The sequence below is a fragment of the Podarcis melisellensis genome, assembly GCF_964234715.1.
Source record: "Podarcis melisellensis genome assembly, chromosome: 14".
Classification (NCBI taxonomy): domain Eukaryota; kingdom Metazoa; phylum Chordata; class Lepidosauria; order Squamata; family Lacertidae; genus Podarcis; species Podarcis melisellensis.
The window spans coordinates 47648908-47670358 of record NC_138546.1 but is presented as its reverse complement, the minus strand read 5'-3'; the positions used below and the strand labels follow the sequence as shown (position 1 = coordinate 47670358).

The window sequence follows — 21451 nt, the reverse complement described above, 5'->3', positions numbered from 1 at the left end:
CACATTAAAATACAGTAATGTTTTGTACAGTACATACATGTCTGCCGTATGGGGTTCTATTTAGGCTAAATGTGTCTTCTTGGAGTAAAATATAACAGAATAAACAAGATTTCAAACTATAATATAATATAACTATAATATAATGCCTACTTCAGGCGTTTCTTTAGAAAGTTATTCAGTTAAAAGGTATCTGAAAACTAATCAAGTTTTTCTTTTTAAAATGTGTTCCAAAGCGGAGTGATAGCTTGTTGTTGCATGATAGAATTAACACTTTAAAAGAATTCTTCTGAGTGCTTCATTTCATGAACATTACAACAAAATACATGGAGGGGATATATCCAATGCTGTATTGAAACTTTTGAATATTTTTTTTATTAAATAAAAAATAAATGCTTCTGATCAAGGAGAAATGTCAACTGAAGAGAGGCATTTATCCTGCTAAACATACTCATTCGTTTGAATGAATGAAAGACTAACAGCCTTATGTAGTGATCCCATACACACTCAGAAACAAGCACTAGTGACTTCCAACAGGTATTTTCACAAGTAAACCTGCACAGAATTGAGCTGCATGCATGTTTTTTTTGCTTCACCCACTTTCAAGCAGATTCCCTTTTGCCACCTTTTTATGCCATCATATTCTGTTACCTTTGCAACTCATCTCCCCATTCCACCCACATTCTGGCTGTTAAGTTTCTAAAGGCAGAGGGCTGCCTTTTGTTTGGGTTCCCATATAAAGAGCCATGTGCACCGATGGTGCTGTATTATTAATTAATCGATCATCACACGTCATTATGGAAATGACATAAAAGACAACAACCCAGGACCCATTTCTAAAGCTGCATTTCGTTTCTGCACCCTCCACTTCAAGCTTCCACCCCCTTAAGGTGCTGGAAGGGGAGGGGCTGCTGTGGCCCTTACAACTCCCCCTCTCTCCACGCTCCTCCAACACATGCAGTAAAAGAGTCTAAATTTAGATTATTAACTTCTCAATGCAGGCACTTGCAGTGTTTTTTTTACTCATATCGCCGACGTTCACCAGACCCTCGAGGGTGCTGGACCAGGGCATAGTGATTACCAATAATAATTCCATTTCTTTATCCAAGATCGCACAGGCCCAGCGCGGGGAGGAGGAAAGCGAGGCGCAAGAGGCCGGCCAAGCCCGAACTGTCCATATTTTACCTTCCCTCCCACCCCACAAGCTCTCACGCTGCGGGGAGCTGCCACCCTTCCGTCTCCCCCACCCACCCAACCAACCCAAACTGTACGCCTCTCGGGACAGAGATCTGCCGGGAAGGCGGACGGCGCTGCACCAGTCGGGGCCCTCAGCCCACCGCCGCCCATTCCTCTGCGGTCTCCCACCTTCCCTTCCGCCGTGAAGCGGGAGGAAGCGAGCGGAGGCGGCGGCGGGGAGCCCCGGCCCAGGGGAGCCCCACACGCAGGGCGGCCTTTGGCCCTCCTCCCACTCCCGGGGCCCACGGAAGCCTCCAGCGCGTACCTGAGGGCGCTGAGGGGGGCGAGGGCGAAGCGGCCTAGCCCGGCCCAGCTGGCGCCGGACCCTCCTCACGGCTCCGCTCGGCGCGACGTCCTTCCTCTCGCCCGGTCCCCTCCTTCCCTCCCCGGTTCGGGGCCGAGGGCGCAGCCCCGAGCGGGGGCAGTTGGCTTTGCTGCGCGGCCCCCGCCCCCCGGTCCTGCTTCTCCTGCCGCCGCCGCCGCCGCCTCCCTCGTCTCCTTCTTCTGCTTCTTCTTCTTCTCCTCTGCCAGCCGCTCCCTCCCTCTCCCTTTCCCCCTCTCTCTCCCTCCGCGGACGCAAAAGCGCGACACTCGGCGGCGCTTTACGGCCAAGCCGCCAAGCGCCACCCGGCAGCTGCCTAAAGAGGGTGCGGGGCTCTCCTCGCAGCGCGCACTTCGGGAGTGCGATGGGCGACTCCAACGTGCGGGTGCAGGGCGGGGAAAGACAGGGAGGGGGGGTTGGTGGGGTTTTCTTTTTGTTTAGTTTTAAATAAGCCTAGTTAAAGGATGGTGGTCTTGTTTATTTTAATGAGTTAAAACAAAAGAGAACCCTGACAAGATCCTTATTTCATCAGCAAACCTGCGCCCGCAGGCGGAAGGCCACGCTCTCCTCGAGCAAACATTAAGCAGCGAAATGAATGCACACCTTAGTTTTTTTGCGTGCGCGTTTTTAAAACGACTGAATAAACGCGAAACGTATTTGCCACCACTTTCTACGCCCCGCACATGGAGTCCAGCCGAGGCACATTAGCGAGCCGGAAGTGTTTGTAGGGAAAGCCGTTAAGATTGCAGCCGCTTTGTCATCACCAGAGAGACGCACTAACGTCCCTCCCCACCCCCGCTGCCGCTCCTATCACCGCTGTTCCTCATTATGGGCGGCGCGCCACCTACTGGCCGGAGGACTACGCAGCGCCTTGCTGCAGAGGATAAGGCTGCAGGAAGGGATCCTGTTTGCGCCTCGTTGCTGCTGCAGGACTGCGAAATGGGTGGCGATGGGCCATTGTAGCGTCACTCTGGGCGCCCCACACGCTTCTCAGAGCCGGCTACCCAGCAGCGAGCTGCCTTGGGTCTTGCTGGTAGCCCCTGGTAGCCCCCCCGACCAAAGCAGCCTCGGCTTTCCTCCAGATGCGGGGCGGAGCAATGCTACCTAACCCGCCTCGCGGGGTTGTTGTGACGGTCCCAAACGATCCAAGAATTGTAGATATGGAAGGGGTCACCAGGGTCATCTAGTCCGACCCCCTGCAATGCAGGAACCTTCTGCGCAGGCTGAGGAAGCCATTTGCAGACTTAACATGAACCCCTGAACTAAGTCGAGTCGACAGGTTCTGACAGCTGGATGCTAGAAGGAAACCCGTGTGCGTGTTCAGTGGGACTCCCAAGTCAACAAAGCGTCCGCCACAATGGAAATGTTATTTTCTAAGACGCCTCAAAACCCTTCGGGGATTTGGATCGAGAGAGCTGCAGCCCTGCGCTGCCTCTGGGGGGCAAAGAAAAGTGAAAGTATCCCCAAGTTTCAAAACTAAGGAATTAAAATAATCGAAAGTGGGAAAGAGGGACGTGTAGAAACTACTAATTTCTATTTTAAATTTTAACTATTAATTTCGGAGCTAGCGAACTTAATAACCTGCACTTCCATTATCCCCACGTACCAAAGCTGTCACCCCGACTGCGTAGCCTTTTCGCACAAGGCTCCATGAAGGAGTTGGGCACAGCTAAACCTGCGGAGAGGAGTCCGAAATCTGCGCCACTTCAACTGCCAGCTTTCCCCCGAAGAATCCTGGGCGTTGTAGTTCGTTGCATGTCCGGGGAACTGAGTTCTTCCAACCCCCGCACAGAACAAACCATGACAACAGCTCATCCAACTGTGCATACGGAGAAAAATGCGCAGCCTTCCTTAACAACCCTAATTCCCACCCCACGTCTGCTCTGAAGCACTAGTGAATTTAGACGGGGTTACTCCCAGGAACTGGAGTTAGGATTTCCACTTTAGGGTTTTTTGTTTTTGTTTTTTAAATGCTTTATTGGTTGGTGTTTTTTAAACAAACCCATAACAAAACAGAAAAACAGATCAAACAGTATATAACGATCAACAAAAAAATTCCAAAAGTAACACTCCTTGCATACCAAAAAGAAAGACACAAATTTAAGTTCATCCTTTACTAATTCTAAGTGACTTCTGGTCCCCCCCATGGTGGTTCCTAAATTCCCTTTCAATGCGCACTTAATTTGATCTCTCCTAAATTCTCTATCACTCAAATTCTTTAACAATCTCTTGTTTTTAAGGATTTCCACTTCAGGAGTAAACAAAAGGGGGTTGTTTTTGGCAATGTAGTTCACATTTCTTTGGAAGATTGTTAAAACATATGTAGTATTTGTGTGTGCATTTGTGTACACACACACACACACACACACACACACACACTTCTATTTATTACAGTGCCTAACAAAACGGAGATTTTCAATTCTTACAGCAAAAGGTTTCGGCTACTGCCTCCTTCAGGTGCTCTGAAATAAACCCAAGGGTTCTTTAGCCAAGGTGGCAGTTCAAGGAATTTGCAAGTGCGCCCTTTGCTGTATCTTAGCAGTGCTGAGCTGGGGAGGTTTTCCTCGTAGGGCCATCAGTAAGGGAAGGTGCAAGGAGCCATCTCCCAGAGTGACCCATCTCACCTGCAGCACCCCAATTATGGGAACACCAGACCCTTCAAGTGTCCCTATTTTCCAGGAACAGTCCTGGAATTTCAGAAGCCATCCTGGTTTCTGATTTGATCCCCAAATGTCCCACTTTTCTTAGGATATCCCTATTTTCATCGGAGAAATGTTGAAGGGTATGGAGTCATGCGACCCCCAAGCCAAGGAAGTAAGTAACTACAACCTTGAGAAGATATCTGAATGCAGCCCCTGTATAGGGAAGTTTATACATAAGTTTAATGTTTTGTTATGTCTTCATAGATGTTGGAAGCCACCCAGAATGATGGTATAATTATTATTATCATCATTATTATGGTTGTTGAATAAGACATCCCTATTTTCATTGGAGAAATACTGGAGCGTATGGAACACACTCCTCCCCCCCTTAGAAATTCAGTTGGCACAAACTTTGCTTTGTTTTAGGTCCCAGCTGAAAACGTGTCTTTTTGCCTGTCCACAGAATGCAGTGATTTGACAGTTAAACTGATTTTAATATTGATTGTTGTCATTGTTTTCCCTTTGTGCAATCCACCCTAAAGTCTATAAACCAAACCAGGTTGTTGAAAAGTTGTTTAGATTTACTAAACAAGTATTAATTCACTTACACAATGAAGAATGTATTAGTACATCATCATATAGCATCATAACACTGATTATATTTTAATTGCAAGCCTTGTCACCATTATGGTTTATAGAAATAATTATCACCTATGAAAATTACAATGGCTCAGCCAATTTGCTATCACACAAGTAGGGGATTTTTCATAAAGAAAACACTATATTCATATCAACAACTGGCCCTTTTAAAATCCTCCTATAATAATAAGGTGCAGTATATTCCTAATCACTATCGCCTCTCTTTCATGTTGTCTTGATTACAATTGATATAAAAAATGCAAGCTTCATGATTAGAACCCCCCGAATGAAGTCCGCCCAAACATTTATAATTTGGTAAAAAATGCAAGTTTCATCGAAATTATCTTCAAAGTGAAATGAATATTGTTAACAAATAATTGGGATTAAATTACTTGGTTTTCAGATGTGGATTAAGGCCTACTACTGGGTCATGGCCTGTTCTAAGGTGACAGCAGTTCTACCACCATACAAACATATGATAAAAAATTAAGAAATGGGTCCCCACTTTAAAGTTGTATATCAGCTGGAGATCAAATACAAATAATTGCCATTAAAAACATATCTGGATAGGAATTATTTAGACACCTATTAAAATCTACATGATAATGTAGAAGAATAAATAATATATACTTTCTGGTGTGTGGTTTTTATAGTAGTAAGATTTTCATTTATTTTTGCTTTTAAAAAAAGGAGTTAAAATGTATATGGCTCACTTAGGATTTAAGTTGTGCAAGGCTTTATCCTGTATGCTTAAGTACAGCTCTCACTAAATTTGAAAGTGGTGTCATAGTGCTTTAAAAATGCGGTGAGACTGTGGCCTTGCTCCACACCTTATTTGAGTGCTTTAGTTTGGCATGAATGTGGCCTTAGTCTGTGATAATGTCTCTTCCTTGCCTTGAAGGATGAGGAGAAATAAGGGAGTGATACAGAGATCCTACCCCCAGGGCTGAAAAAGATCCCCCAGGGCAGAGGATCTCAGGGTTCTTGTTAGATCCCACAATCCTGAAGTCTGCTCCTCCTTGGTGTAATGAGCGTGTGCCTGCTTGTATCTATGGATTCACACATTACATACCTGCATATATTATTTGTTCTATCATTTGTGTTCTGCTTCTAGCCAAAAAAAGGCTTCCAGCTTACACACAGTTTGATCAATTCAAACAATAGATTGATCATCCATACCTGCAGGGTTTATACTCCTATAAACCTATTGAAATCAAGCACTGCACTCTTTTCGGCACCTGCTGAAAACAATATTCTTTAGACAAGCCTACACAGATGCTTAGAAAGTTGAGGTAATTTAAATCTGTTTTAGTATTTTAATTTTTGTATATTTTAAAGTATGGTTGTGAATTTTTCTCATTTTTATTGCTCTCTCTTTTCATCAACCGCATTGATGTTTGTTTGTTTTTGCAATCAAGCAGCCCATAAATTTTATGAAATAAATGAGCAATAAATGATAAAAGTCAAGGCACAAGAGGGGGGGAAGCACAGAGAAGGATAAAAACAAAAGCAAACTCAATTCTTAAAGTTATGTAGTAATAGTTCTTATAATACGCTGCTGAAATGGAAGCAGCCTGATTGAATCAGCCGAGGTGGGAGACCTGCGGCGGCAGTCATGATGCAGAACTACAACTCCCATCACTCCATGCTGCCTGGGTCTAATGGGAACCAACAGCATTTTTGAACGCTCAAGCGCCCCCCCCCCATAAGCCCCGCTTCCCTTTCTCTCTCTTCCAATAAAGTTCAAGCTCCTGCCTTCCGGCAATCCAACTAGCCAATCCGCATGCTTGGAAGACGAAAAAGAGGCGGAGCCGAGCGCCCCTCGCGGCGTGCGAGAGAAAAGGCGCAGCGGAAGACAAGGCTCCATCCAGTTACACGCATGCGCTCAGACTCGTGCACGGCCGGCCCGCCCCGCATGTCCGCCCGCTACGCAGCCTCGGCGTCTCTTGCATCCGGGTCCTTCCTGAGCGCGACTCGCCAATAGGCGAGGAGGCGAGAGGCGTGCGCGTGCGCGCTGGAGGGCCGGCCTGGCTGGTTCCGAGGCTGAGGGGGAGGGGCGCTGCATTGTGCGAGCTGCAGAAGCGGCAGCAAAATGGCCGCTGCGCCGTCTGGGGCCGCCGCCGCCGCCTCCTTCGCCTCCCCCGCCGCCTCGGCTACTGCTGCCTCGTCTTCCTCTTCCTCGGCCAGCGGCGCCCCGGGCGCCAACCAGACGCCGACGGAAAGCAAGAAAATCACGGAGCTGCGTGTTATCGACCTCAAGTCCGAGCTGAAGCGCCGCAACCTGGACGTGGCCGGCGTCAAGACCGTCCTCATCGCTCGCCTCAAGCAGGTGAGGAGAAGGAGCGGCCTAGGCCGCGGGCCCTGCAGCCAAGCGCCGACCTGGCCTCGGGAGGGAGGGAGCGCGGAGGAGGACGCGGGGCCTCCGGGAGCGCCCGGCTCGCCTTGCCTCCGCGGCCTCGCCCTCTCTCCGCCGCTCGGCGTCCTTCCTCTTAACCGCCTTCCAACGAAGAAGCGCTGCCGGCGGCGGGCGGAAGGCTTTCCTGCGTCCCCTGAAGGCTTTTCGTCTTCGTTGGCCCCCGCAATTTGCAGGCTGGTAGCGCATACGGAGACGCCGTGGGGCTTGATAGGGCTTAAAAAAACAGAAAACTATTTCGAGAGAACTATTTGTTCTGTGGCAATGGCTGTTCTTTATCCTGCCCTGAGGTCTGCTATAGGGCAGCCGATGAAAAATGTGCTTAATAAAACGAATGGGCGAGGTTGAAAGTGAGGGAAGGAGGCGGGAAACCCTCAACAGTCAGCGAAGGAGGGCATGTGTGGAGTTGAGCTTGTGCTCAGCTAAGTCACGATGCACCTTCGTTTTTATTCTTTCCTCCAAGGAGCTCCGGGTGGTCTGCATAGTGGTTGTCTCTCTCACACACCTCCTCCCCAAAAAATATTTGCTCCGCACAACAACCCTGTGAATCAGACCAGCAGTTAATGACTGGCTCAAGCTCTTCCAGTGAACTTCATGGCTAAGTGAGGATTTGAACCTGGCTAGTCGGACTGGTCAAACCATTCCATGTTGTCTCCCGAGAATCATTGCATATGGCTGGGCATTTACCATTCAGTAAATGTCTGTGAAGTTGTCTTGGATCTCGGCTTCTAGGGGCGGGGGCGGGGGGTTGGGTTCATACTACACTTATTTTGAAAGTTCTGCATTGGCTGCCTTATCACTTCTGGGTTTAGCTTAAGGTGTTCATGGTGTTTAACTTTTAAAACTTTAAAAGATCTGGGACGCAAATTCATGAAGCAGCATCTTTTCCCATACCAGCCTACCCATATCTTAAGATCTTCTGAATAGGCCTGCTCCAAGTTCCTGCTTTCATACTATGCTTCTACAAATGAGATTCACAAACGAGCGTGATATTTTCTCTGCTGGTATTCCAGATTTGTAATGCTCTTCCTATGGTGCCAACGTTACTGGTTTTTAGACACCATGTGAAAACATTTCTATATGCTTGGGCATTTTAGATTAGATTTTTAAAAAATCATGTCCAGGTCTGTTTTGGGGTATTTTGTTTTATTGGATATTATTAGGTTTTCTTTTAGTTTTAAAATGGATTTTTATATTGAATGAAATTTATTTACTCTTTCTACACCACTATGGAATTTTTAATGAAGGGTTGCTAAATATTTTAAAGTAAAATCTTGTTTGTTAGGTTTTCAAAGACCTATTGTAGTTTAATGTTTGTACAGCACTTATAAACGTTTGGGGCTTCCTAAATAACAGGATTATATCTGGAACCCTTGGCATATTTAAGAAAATCACAGGTTTGTACTGAGATCCATGACAGTTACTCTGCTATAAGTTGTTTCTGGTACCTGCAGGCCTACGCAGTGAAAGTTCTGTTAATCACTAATTGCTGTTAATGTGCTCGTGACAGACTTTTAATTTACAAACTGTTGAATCCTGTACTGCTGCACCCCCATTTCTTCACGGTTGTTACCCTATTTGCAGATGTCATAATTCCCGAGTCTCCGTTCTTTTGCGCCCAAGGCACAGAACAAGGGCAGCTCCATAGGTTGAGTGTTAGATTTATTGATTCATTTAAGAACACTTTTAACCCATTCTTCATTGATAGGCAAACTCAGAGTGATGTACAGTAAAAAAAAAAAAATTGCAGATAAACAGCTTAGTCTACTCACAGGGTAGGTAAAACCAACAGCAAAGCAAGAATTAAAAGAAAGAGAAATAACTCTCCTACTTAACAAAACCTGTGCAAACAAATAATACTTTTAGCTGGCAATGAAAATGAATTGGTGCCAGCCATAACCATGGATTCCACAACCATGGCACCAACACAGAAAAGGTCCTTGTATGCTGTCTGTATGGCATAATCAACATGTGACAGAAGGGAGCTGAAACTCAGTGGCTTGTCCCTCACCTTTGAACACAGATCATATATTGCTTTCAAGATGAACATGAATCAACTGTGATTAAAATGCCAGATTAAATGTGTTGGGTATGGCTAGGAGATTTAGTCCCCCTCCCCGCTGCTCCTCCCATGCATTTATTGTTTTCTGCCCAGGACTACAGTTGTTTCAAGTACATACTAGATTGGTTTAACTTTGTGGGCACAGGTGTCTAATGATGCATATATTGTTTGTATGTCATCATTTAGTATGGAGGACTGCTGCATGACGTGTGCAGCTATCATGTACCTGTGGAATTGCTTGGACTGTACCTGGGTCTCATCCATGCATAACAGACTCTCAGAACAATTATATTAGGTAGTCGGTCTGCTCAGTCTTGTTCATGTTCATTCAGAAGTCTTACTTCTAAGCAGGGATGTGGGTGGAACATTTTCTCAAAGAGTAATTTCCAGAGCTTTATTTTTCCACGGTAAAAAAATACTTAATAAGTTCTTTGGTAACAATGAATGGTTGCTATTTGCAAATAAATTTTAGGCAACCTTGGCAATTCCAAAGTTTTTAGTTTGAGTACAAAATGCAAGTAAAATATCCAAATACTACCGGGGGGGGGGGGAGGAGGCTGTGACCATCGTTCTTGATGATTGGCCATGCAGACTGGGGCTTTAAGGGGAAACATGCTGTGCTTGTATTATTTAATTATCAAAATTATTGTCATTCTGTGCTACTTTTCCTCTCATAGGAGGAAGTGCAGTATAGGGTAGTTTACAGCATAATAAAATTTGATCTTAAGAAATCATGTTAGATATTAAAGCTACATAGCTAAACCAAAAACCTAACTCATCCCAGGGACATTTAAATTTCTTGTGATGATGCTGGTATGATCCTGTTCAATTAAAATTTCTGTGGCGGTCAATCAGTGAGGTCTCTCAATTATCCCTCTATATATTTTCATTGGAATGAAATCCAAGGATACTTTGCAGGAGAAACTAGAGAAGGGGAGAAACCTGCACATGGTTAGGCAGCTTAAGTCACATTGAACTCAGTGACAAAGGTGTATCTAGGGTCCTTTGCACCCTTGCGAAGGAGTGATATCTGCACCCTGCTCCCCGCCAATAACTTCTTCTGTGTTTGATCTCACCACTTATTGAACATACATTTAAGCTGTAATTATCACTGACTGGGGAAGGGACCCCAAGGGTCGTTTAGTCCAGTGTTTCCCAACCTTGGGCTTCCAGATGTTTTTGGCCTACAACTCCCATCATCCCTAGCTAGCAAGACCAGTGGTCAGGGATGATGGGAATTGTAGTACAAAAACAGCTGGAGGCCCAAGGTTGGGAAACACTGGTTTAATCCAACCCCCTGCAATGCAGGATTTTTTATTTTTGTATCTCATTGCCATTCAACACCCATCTTATAATTTTCTCCTTTGTATGCCTGTTGGAGGGGTGTGAGGAGGTGATGAATATTTCCACCCATACTGTCTGAAAATGTGATATTGAAAAGTAAGGACAACAGGGTTGAGGTTTTATGACCTTAGTTTTAAAAAATCAGCATTATGATATTCTTTAAGATATGTGGTGACAATAATTATACACAATATTCCAGGAGCAGCTACAGAAGGCCATTACGATATTTCCATTTCCCCCCAATCTTTTTCCTAATGGTCACCCATTTTACTGCTGCCACAACCTGGATCAACTTCTTGAGCTTTCCACTATAAACCTAAGATCTCATTCTTGGTCAGTCACCGCAAGCTCAGACCTCAATAGCATATATGTAATGTTAGAATATTTTGCCCCAGCATGCATCACTTTACATTTGTTAACACTGGACCAGATTAAACCATTCACCCAGTTTGAAGAGATCCTTTTGGAGTGCCTTACAGCCTCTTTTAGTTTAAACTACCTCAAACAACTTGGTGTCATCTCCAAGAAGGGTTAGAGAGATGCTCTGTCTCATGCTGCAGACTTAGGTTCAAAAAGCAGATGACAACACATCCGGTAAATCTCACTGTCACAAATGGGCAGGACCGGAACAAAGAATTAGACCAGAATGGGTTTCTTATCTATTTCAAAATAGAAGCACTTACACTGCTCCCTCCATACCAGATTCACAAAATCAAACACAGGAAGGGCAGCCCACCCCCCGCAAAAAGCCTCCTTTTTGTCATAATTTCCAGCTTGCTCTCCCCACCCCCATGCTCAACCTGCATTCCTAGAAAAAAAAGATGCAGCAGAATCCAAATAAATCGATCAAACCTTTGTTTTTCCAGGGAAGCCAGCAAAAATAATACTATGAGAATAAATGAAAGGCAACATGAGAAAAGCGGCTTTGCTTTACTGCAAGGTGGATTTGATTTAAATCAAATCGATTTAAATTATGATTTAAATCACTAGTCAGTAAGGCTTGATTTAAATCACTAGTCTGTAAGGCTTGATTTAAATCACTAGTCAGTAAGGCTTAATTTAAATCACTGGTCAGTAAACCTTGATTTAAATCATTTTTTTACAGAGAGACTCATTGCTGGTATAATGCTTAATATTGACAACCATATGAAGGTTGCATCTTTGGAGTAATAAATTTTCAGAGTAGTTTTCACAGTTATATCAAAAATTACTGATTCGATTATACTATTAGAAATACATAGAGAATTATGAAATTACGGTGAGGTTTAATAAGTTAACTGTTTATATTTGGATAACTTTTCTGCTGTGCTTTATTGGAAGGAAAAATAATTATTTCCTTAATAACAATTTAAACAATCTATTTAATTAAAACAGGAACATTAGAGCATATGTATCCATGTTTGTTAACTGATGTGGTTAAACTTTTTTTTAAAAAAATCCACCTTAGACTGAGTTTTAGCACGCATGAAAAACTTAAAACAAATCCTTATTTCCTGATGAAGAGCCGTTGGACTATAATGTAACTTAAATAGAAGATTATATTTAGAAAGATTTTTCCTCCAAAAGCATTTTATTTTAAAAATCCAATTTAAATTTTAAAAATCTGATTTAATTTTTTTAAAAAAACCGATTTTTATTTTATTTTTAAATCATTGATTTTTATCCACCCAGCTTTACAGCTAGATAGGGCTGGGCCACATCAACTTTTCAATGTTGTGATGCATCACCAGCCAAACATCACAATATGGCAATACATCACAGTGTTGAGATGAAGGGGATGCAACACCCCCCTCCCCAAGTTAGGAGAGGGGAGGGATGAGCGCCATCTTCCTGCTTTGCGTTGCTTGCTAGCCTCCCCAGCACCACAATCCCTTCCCCTAGGATAGCTGCTTTCCCAAGGAGCCAAATTCTCCTTTAGGTTCTGCTGTGCTCCTGTCTGATTTCAAGCATCCTTCACCGCATACCCAGTCCTCTGTGTCCCATCACCCCCCCTCCCCGATTTCACACATCCTTCACCAGACTCCTGATTCTCCATGCCCCACAGGGTACCTAGGAAGAGGATGCCCCCAGCCTTAGTGGCCTAATGGAGACTGGCCAAATGTGAGGCCAGTACCTTACCTTGGGCATTGCTGGGCCTGCATGGCAGAAAGGCTCCCCTTCACCAGGCACTCGGCTCCCAGGCAGGCATTGCACCCAGCAAGCACAAGAAAGGCCAGAGCAGTGCTTGCTTGCATGCCCGGCTTCCTACTTGTCTGTCGATTCCCAACAGCAAGGGCTGGTGGACTGGCTGGCTAGGTAGGCTCCCTCACCCAGTTGTTTGCTTACTCCAAGGCTGCCTCTGTTGCTGGCAATCAGGACCCACTGGCCAGCCCCAGAGGCACCATTCGCCTGCGGAGCTTGTAGCCAGGGCTGCTACAACAAACAGCTACACAAGCCTTTGGGAGGCAGAGAGACGAGAGGGCATCAGACGGAAGGAAAGAGGGACTGAGGCTGGTGTTGCCCGCGGCACCCCTGACCACCATTCAAGGCACCCCAGGGGTGCCTTCTCATTATTATAAAGTGTTATTAGGATCTTCCTCAAGCACCTCACCAGAACTATGCAATATGAATTACACTTTGTCCTTTGCAAAATGCCCTTAACTTGAAGTTTATTGTATCAGTGCAAAAACTAAATTGTACTTCATGAGTAGAATGTTTGTATAACCCAGTCCTGTGTTTCATTTTGTTAGGCTATTGAAGAAGAAGGAGGGGACCCAGATAATATTGAAATAGCTGTCTCAGCTGATACTCCAAACAAGAAACCAACCAAAGGAAAAGGTCAGAACTTCTGAAAGTAAACTTTATTAAAATGGTGATGTTAGTTAAAGAATCTGCTATTGAATTTTAAAACACTTTTCTGCAAGTAGAAGGTACCCTGGTATTTATTGAGATACTAATTAACTGATATCTTGATCTTGATCACACCAGTTTGTTTGAAGCCTTCGACTCCACTGCCCTTTGTTCCTTTATAGTACAAATGTCTAATTTGCTAATCTCCAGATGTTACCAGACTCCAACTCCAGTTTTTGCCATCCTGGCCGTAATTGGGTCTTCTGTGAGTTCATGTCCAGCAACATATGGTAGCCACTCTTGCTTTCTTGGCTCAGTCAACATTTTAAATTTATGCCTTGTTTTTCTTAACTTAAAAAGCACAGCTATCGGTATAGTTAGTGGTTCAGCTGGAAATTTTGACTGAAATTAGTCTTCTAAATGCATTTGATTTGTCATCGTAAGTTTATTGTTCTAGTCAAAGGCCATGACAAACTTGTAAAATCATACAGAACATAAATCTATAATATAAGAGAGAAAAGATACCAGAGGCACCAACAAGCTGATAGCAATTTTATCTAAAACACATTTTTCCTGAACTTTTTAGCTGCCAGTGTGTAGAGGGCCCCTCCATTATTGTCATTCAAAAGAAACGCTTTTCTGCCAGGGTGTAGCTGCTTGCTTGTGAGAACAAAAGTTTCCGAAAGTGATCTCCTGGATCTCTATACAAAGAGCAATCTCACAGATAATGAGTGATGCCTTCCACCACCAAGTATTTCTGCATACGGGACCTTGTTATGGTAATGGCCATCCAAGGTTGCAGTTGGCATCACTTGGAAACACTGCTCAATAAAGGCATTTCTTAAGAAACTGGTGAGAGTTTGGTCAGATAACTAGCTCTGAAATGCTTTGTTGTCAGGAGTGGGTACTAAGGAGGAAATATGGTGTTCCTAATTAGTTACAAGTCCCTTCTGGATTCTAGCCAGAAGAGCCAATCTCTTAATTGACACCAGTGTTCGAAATTAACCAGTCGCTAGTTTGTTTGTTTTTTGCAACTCAAGACCACCACCTAGCGACCAAGTTCAGCTTTTTGGTCGTGTGCCCTGCAACTGGCTGTACAGGAGAGCTGAGGGGAACATCTTTGACTGAATTTGCGAGAACTGCTAGGAAGCTCCAATACAAAAAAAAAACAGGCTGCCAAGCCAGCCAGCCTTCCTCCAGGTCTTAGAGAAGGCTGCTGGATGCTTATCACAGGCAGCACAGAGGAGACCAAGTGCTGCTCCTAGTTGCAAAAGGAAGCATCTTTTACCTCAATAAGCCAACCCCTGCTCCCACAGGCCAAAGACCTCAAGGGTCTCTCTACCCAAGAGAAGAAAGTCGCCCACTAATGTTTCCCATTTTTTATGTCAGAAGACAACCCTCCCGATACCACAAATTGCAAAAAGAACCAAATATTTTTTTTACAAAAAAATAAATAGAAAGTGCTGTTGCATTGGGGGCGGGGAAATGGTGACTAACCATTCTGTTTTTGTGCCCACAACCCAGCTTCTAGGAGACATTTGGTGAATAGTTTTTGCATCTCAGTTTCTAACACTGATTGACAGTTATTCAAGGTCAATTTAGAGTTCAGTTCTGGAAAATAATAATAGTCTAAAACATCTTGACAGAGTTGGTTATCACCCAATTCCGTATAGCACAGCAGAGGAAAACACTCAATTGGTATAGTAGTGATTCTTTTAATATATTTTAACTAGATGCAGTCCGCTCTTGCCTCACAGGTTGACCACCTGTATTCTATATATGGATATTGTGCACATTTCCCAAAACTTTAATGGAGTTCAAACAGACCCACAAATTTCAATGCCATAGGGCATTTGAGTAAGCACTGCTACCAAATAACTTTAGGGCAGGTTCAGTCAGCTTCCCTCCCTTATTGTAATAGAACATTTATCAATGCCCCTCTGGTTTTCTAGGCTTGGACTTTCCATTTGACACTTCCATGAGCCAGTTTCACTAAAGAGTACACCCAAGTATCTAAAGGAGGCAGTTTGTTCTATAACTTGCTTCTCTAAACACCATTTATACCAAGGTCTGTCTTTGCCAAAATAATAATCCTGGTCTTATAACAATTCATAGATAGGCTTTCCTGTTTACAGTATTTAGTGAGCACCTCCAGGAGATTTTTGAGTTCCAGTCAGGAAAGTGAGAGGAGCACTAAATCATCTACTTACATCAAGATTGAGATCATTCTGTTCCTAATTACCAGAAAGTTAAAAGGCATGGGGGCCAGTATGCAACCTTGCTTTCACTCCTCATGACATTTTAAAGGCATCAGTCATACTACCATTTAAGCCTACTATGACCCTCATTTTTGTGTTTCTGCCTAGTTCTTAAATCAATAGCAGAAGTTTACAGTCGATGTTGGCAATTTGAAATTTCTTGCACAGTCTATTGCAATTAATAGAATTGAATGTAGCAGACAGATCAATAAAAGTTGCATAGATTATTCTTAATGTTCTTAGTATATTTCTTTATAATATGGTTCTGAGTAAAACATTGATCAATGGTACTGTGTCCTCTGAACCCTGCTTATTCTTCATGAATAATGTTACTTTGCAGCCAGTTTGATAACAACCTAATTGGCTGGGCCCACCCGTGCATAAGTGAAGTGCATGTAAGTGGAGAACACCCTGGAGAGTCCTCATGGCTCCTGAAGAGACCTTTCCCAGAGCCTGAAGAGGAAGTCCCCCCAAAGAGGACTTCCTCTTCAGGCTCTGGGAAAGGTCTCTTCATAAGTCATGAAGACTTCGGAGCTCCATGGTTTCCTTGCAGAGTCCAGAGGGGCAGCTGGGCTTTGTTGAGACTGCTCCACCTAACAGCTGGTGTGCAGGGTACTACAGCAGCAGCTGCTTCCCTACACATCAGCAGAGCAGCTCAAGAAAGTCCCGCTGGCCCTCCAGCTCGTGAGTACACCCTTTCCAGAGCTCAAAGAGGACATTGGGGAGTTGTCTGTATTTAAAGAGTGAAAAAAAATGTTCCCTTATTTCCAGGAAGTTGTACCATAAATTATGCAAAATTTCAGCTTTTCCCATCACAAGTTCTATAACAACGAAAGTTTAAATATAATTTAACATAAAGAGCATGCTGTCATACAAGTAGCTTATGTTGTGCAGTAAAGGATAAAACTTTGCTCAGTAAATTTACTGAAGATTTTGTTTTGTGGTATTTGAGGGGAAAACCAAAAAGTTTTTTTAAAAAAAGAACTTTCAGTTGAAAAATTACAGGCCAAGCTATGAATTTGTGGAAGCACAGCTGCTGAAAAATAAATCACCCATTGCTAAATCAAATTGAGTGATGTGATTCTCTGCTCAACTGAGCTAAATAAAGATATTCAAACACTGTTTTTTGCAGAAATTGAGTGCTTTTCAAGGTGGGCATCTTGAGTTCCAAGGAATAGTGTTCAACAGAGTGGCTTTTCTGGAAAAATCTGAAACTGCCACATTTCCTTAATATTGTGCCTGCATGTAGGAGCCATCCATTCATTGTTACTAATTTACTTGTAAAGTAAAAAAAAATTCCATAGAAAAACTAAGCATTGGGATTTTTTCACTTTTGGAAACATTTATTCCAATCATCATTAGTAGTATGGGTATTCTAACCCCACAGGAATAGTGACTACTGGGGCATGTGAATACTACCTCTTCTTAGTTTTTAATGGTGTACATTAAATTTACAAACACCTTGGAATATTTGGCTGTGGTAGTTGTTTGGTTAGTAAAAAAAATTGAAAGCATTAAGTTGGTTGAGACACATTTATTTTAAAGGTTCATTCCATATCATGTCATCCAATTTTCTTTATATATTGTACACTTGTTGAATGACCAAAACTAAGTTTAAATCTAAAATGTTTATTTTTTATATCCCATTTTTTTTAGTTATGAAGGTTTGTTTGTGGTTTTTTTTTTAAATGGCAATTTTGGCCTTGCCAGACTACACAAAATCATTAAAAGCTCAGCCCAGAATTAAGACATTTCAAAACTCAAAATACCAACCTATTCAGAACTGCCTGGGCTTTACTGTGATATGTCATATGATGGGCTTACTTTAAATTTTAAAGTACTTCATTTCATGGACATTACAACAAAACATATCAAACAAAATTACGACACCTCTGTAACTCTTTAACTGGTGCTAAAAATTGGATCACTTGATATGGAATGACCCAATGTCAATTTATTATTATTACATTTATATTCCACCTTCCTTCCCAGAAACTCCGTGTCAGTACATGGTTCCTCCACTCTCTGTATAATCCTCTAGATTAGGCTGAGAGTTGGTGACTGGCCCAAGGTGAGATTCATGGCCAAGTGGGCATTTAGACCCTGGTCTCCCAGGTCCTAGTCCAACTAACTGCTGCACCATGCTGGCTCTCAGACAGATAAGGATATGTTGATGATGATGATAAAATTGTATTATTGTTCAACCCCTCCATCTGGCTGGGCTTCCCCAGCCACTCTTGAGTGGCACTCACATGGCACTAAATATATCTATTGAGGGACATGAATGCTCTACTCATGTGGAAGCCTTAACCTCTAGTAGAATTTACAGATTAATTTGTCTGATGTTGACATCACATCTTAACCTGGGGCAGCAAATGTACCCCTCAGCTATTGTGAACTCTTAACTCCTTGAACACAAATGTGTACCTTTATGATACCTGTTTGGAAGATTTCTTTGGCTAACAAGGAGAGTTGTATAGATACGCAAGTGACAATGTGATATGAGAATATGAGTTCAAGCCATGTGTTTCTTACAAGAAGGGGGTATGCTGTGATTCCTGTGGAGCAGGGCCAAGTAGCACTGTGTGATCCTAGGACCAGTAATGCAGCTGCACTACGCAGTAGAATAACACATGAAGGGGATGTTAATGATGAATTTCCATAACTGAGAGGCAGAGATGCTCACCAATTCAAATCTTTTACTTGATAGCAGGCAGTTGCAGAAGACTATCAATCTAGATTGTCACAGTATAGATTTAAATTAAATTGATTAAGTTCTGTCTGTACCACAAGCTATCCCCCAAAATGTAAGATGAATAAGGCTTCCTACAGCATTCAATGTATTGTTGCTATGGCTTGTTTCTACTTGGGGTAAGCGGCTAGGTGATTGATTGTATGTTTTTTGGTTAGATTGTTTTTCTGGAGTGCCTTATTCGTTGAGGGCTTTCCTGAGTCTTGTGGTGAGAGAGACACTTGAAACGGAGCAGATACAAGCTTGTCATTGGCATATCATGTCTTTTAGGTAAAAAGCAGGAAACTGATGAATTAAGTGGTGATACTTCAGTGGAAGATGATTCCATGGTCAAGGTAATTCTGCTATGAAAAATAAAACTGGGGATCCAGTCCTAAGTTTTGCCAATTCATTCTCACTTCTAAACAATTTTGACTGTAAACCATCTTTGATACTGAATTTGCAGTTTATTGTTATTCAGACTAAATTAGATGCTCTTGGTTCCCTTTGATTTCAGTGGGAGTTAAGTCATCACTAGCACATCCCATTGAGCTCAGCTTCCTTCATCTGCATACAGTTCTATGAGACCTTGCATACCAACTGTAATAAAGTATTGTTGGGCAAGTTATCTGTCAAGGAAGCATGAACGCTTTGTAATTTGATGAAGAGACCTTTAGTTAGAATCCTAGGTTTTAAGGCTACTGAATTCAAGATACAAGAAATTTCCTTCTGATATATTAAGTTTAAGTGTTGCTCCTATTGAAAGGAGAGTGAACTGGAAGCTCAAGATGCAAGTGACCAGGATGGAAATGATGAATTGAAAGAGTTGGAAGAATCCGCAGAAAACGGAGAGGAATCCTTGAATTCTAAAGCGGCGCCTCGTGTAGACAAGAAGAAAACTCATTCAAAGCAGACAGAGAAGGACTTGGAAATCCAGGTATACTGCAATATAAGCAAATTATTAGGATGGCGTCTACAACTTTCCTTTCAAAATTTGTCCCATTAAGATTCTATAAATTCACCTGCTTCCTTGCCCATGGTGATTGCCTGTCTCGTCTTGGGTCAGTGCCCCTTCTTCCACAGCAACATCCACCTTGTTGCTGTTGCTGCCTCATACAAAAGTCAGGCCAAGGGATAGAAATTGCACCGCCTTTCCTCCATGAACAAAGTGGAGAGGGAAAAGGGGGTACAAATTCCCTCAGGAAGGAGCAATGATGGAAGCAACAGAAATAAGTGCTTTGTTTCCATTTGTGTATGTGCTAATCTGTTGCCTCCTCTTATCCTCTATGCAATATGAATGTTTAAACCAATGGGGCTCTTATGCACCAACCTGAACCTCCTTCAGCTATGCTGGCCTGGTCCAAAACTGGGAATATAATTCTGGCTTGCAAAGCAGAGCCTTTGGAAGACAAGTATGAAGCGCAGTCTGGCAGCTGGTCTGTGATTGCTAGTTTTATTTTCAGTGAATTGGCAGATTCACAGGAGGTAAACAAGTGCTGGGAGGATTGCATCCAAGGATGGGTGGGTAAATTGGTTTAACCCTTGCCTTGCTTCTCCCTTCTACCATGCAGTCCTAATTATCCCCACCTTAATCCCAAATGCACTCTTCAGAGAGAGAAAACAAAGGCAACATAAATGGAGAAAGTGCCATTTTAGAAACCCAAGCTTAAGTGAGCAGCAAGATGTAATTTCTCCTCTCCTCCAGTTTAATTGTGATATTGGAAAGAGGTGTCATCTGAATTACTCATGGTTGCTTCAGGTTCTGTGCGGCAAAACACACTTCGTTTCTATTTATCTGTCTTTCAAGGCCCCTTCTGTGTGATGCCATCACTCTCATTGGATATGAGAAGAGCTGGCATTTATGAAGTTGTTGGTGGGATCAAGATGAGTCAGTGTGAACCTTTCCCCAACCTATTCCCACTTACTTGGGAGTAAGTGCCATGGAACTCTGAGACTTACATATAACTAAGCCTGCTTAGAATCAAGCTGTTAAGAACACTTTCCTTAGCTAAATATAGTAAGGGAGAACAGTAGTAAAATAAATAATTCCATTGATCTGCTCATGCAAGAAGATAAAAGTCCTGAATAGGATTTACTGCCATGGGAAACAATTAATTGTCCAAATTTTGATAAAGCTACAGAACTTGTAGTTCTTTGTGCTGAACAATCATAACAACCAGCACATATTTGATTAGACACAACCTCTCTGTTTGTCATCTTCCCTAAATCTTCTTTTGGCAGGAATGTTTGTTTGCAAGTGATGCTGGGATTGAGTACATTGCTAGAAAATGATTGGCCATCAATTCCAGACTCAGTTGATGCTAAGATCTAATTTCCCTTTGCTTCTTGCCTCTTGCTGCAACTGTGTAGTATAAAAAGTGCATTAACTTCCAGTGAGAGTGTTTACCATTTGTGACAGTTTTTCTGGGGGACCGGAGCTCCTTGCTTCCCCATATGTCTCCAGAGATTGGAGTGGGGAAGAGAAGCCTTTCTGTCCTGTTGCAAGGTATTGTGGTGCTCTCTGGTTAATGGAAGAACCTTATTAAGGCAAAACCTTCGCATGGCACTGTTGACAGTAGCTCAATTTATGGACAGTTTGTGACTTGTCAAATAATATTGTTCAGTAACTTTAATATACTTGGAAATGGAGACTGCCCTTTGTAAGCTCAAGAAAGGACTTGGTGTGGTTTTCATGGGTCTGAAATTTTGGTTGCCCAGCCACAACTGTGCAGAAGATGAAACAAAGAGAACTCAATGAGCTTTGTTCAGCTGGTCAGCATTCTGTTAGACAGGTCTGCTCCACTGCAGGAAATTATGGCAAGGTAGAGAAACTTGCTTAAGCAGAGGGTTGCAACGTTACCAGCTGTCCCTTAGTTACTGCTCACCTCCCCAGTGGGAGTGAACCACACCCAAGGCAACTTGTGAAAAGCAGTTGTCATTCAAAGTGCAAGTTCTTGGTTAGTGCATTTGCTTGCTTC

General features: G+C 43.0%; 2 protein-coding genes across 6 annotated transcripts in view; one reads left to right on the top strand and one right to left on the bottom strand.

The window, feature by feature from the left end:
- Nucleotides 1–3443, bottom strand: part of RNF111 (ring finger protein 111) — a 49986-nt gene extending 46543 nt beyond the window's left edge. For 2 of the 5 annotated variants that reach the window (XM_081887626.1, XM_081887627.1), the window contains exon 1: nt 3162–3443. In XM_081887626.1, coding sequence (XP_081743752.1) covers nt 3162–3207 — 46 coding nt within the window. In that variant the 5' untranslated portion in view covers nt 3208–3443. Of the gene's footprint in view, nt 1–1498; nt 1801–3161 lie in introns of those variants that run through there. The other 3 variants (XM_081887623.1, XM_081887624.1, XM_081887625.1) reach the window with 3 other exon arrangements.
- A 3433-nt stretch (nt 3444–6876) lies between these two features.
- Nucleotides 6877–21451, top strand: part of SLTM (SAFB like transcription modulator) — a 41294-nt gene continuing 26719 nt past the window's right edge. The window contains exons 1-4 of the mRNA XM_081887622.1: nt 6877–7165; nt 13385–13472; nt 18765–18829; nt 19240–19410. Of these exons, the coding sequence (XP_081743748.1) occupies nt 6929–7165; nt 13385–13472; nt 18765–18829; nt 19240–19410 (561 nt within the window). The 5' untranslated portion in view covers nt 6877–6928. The remainder of the gene's footprint in view (nt 7166–13384; nt 13473–18764; nt 18830–19239; nt 19411–21451) is intronic.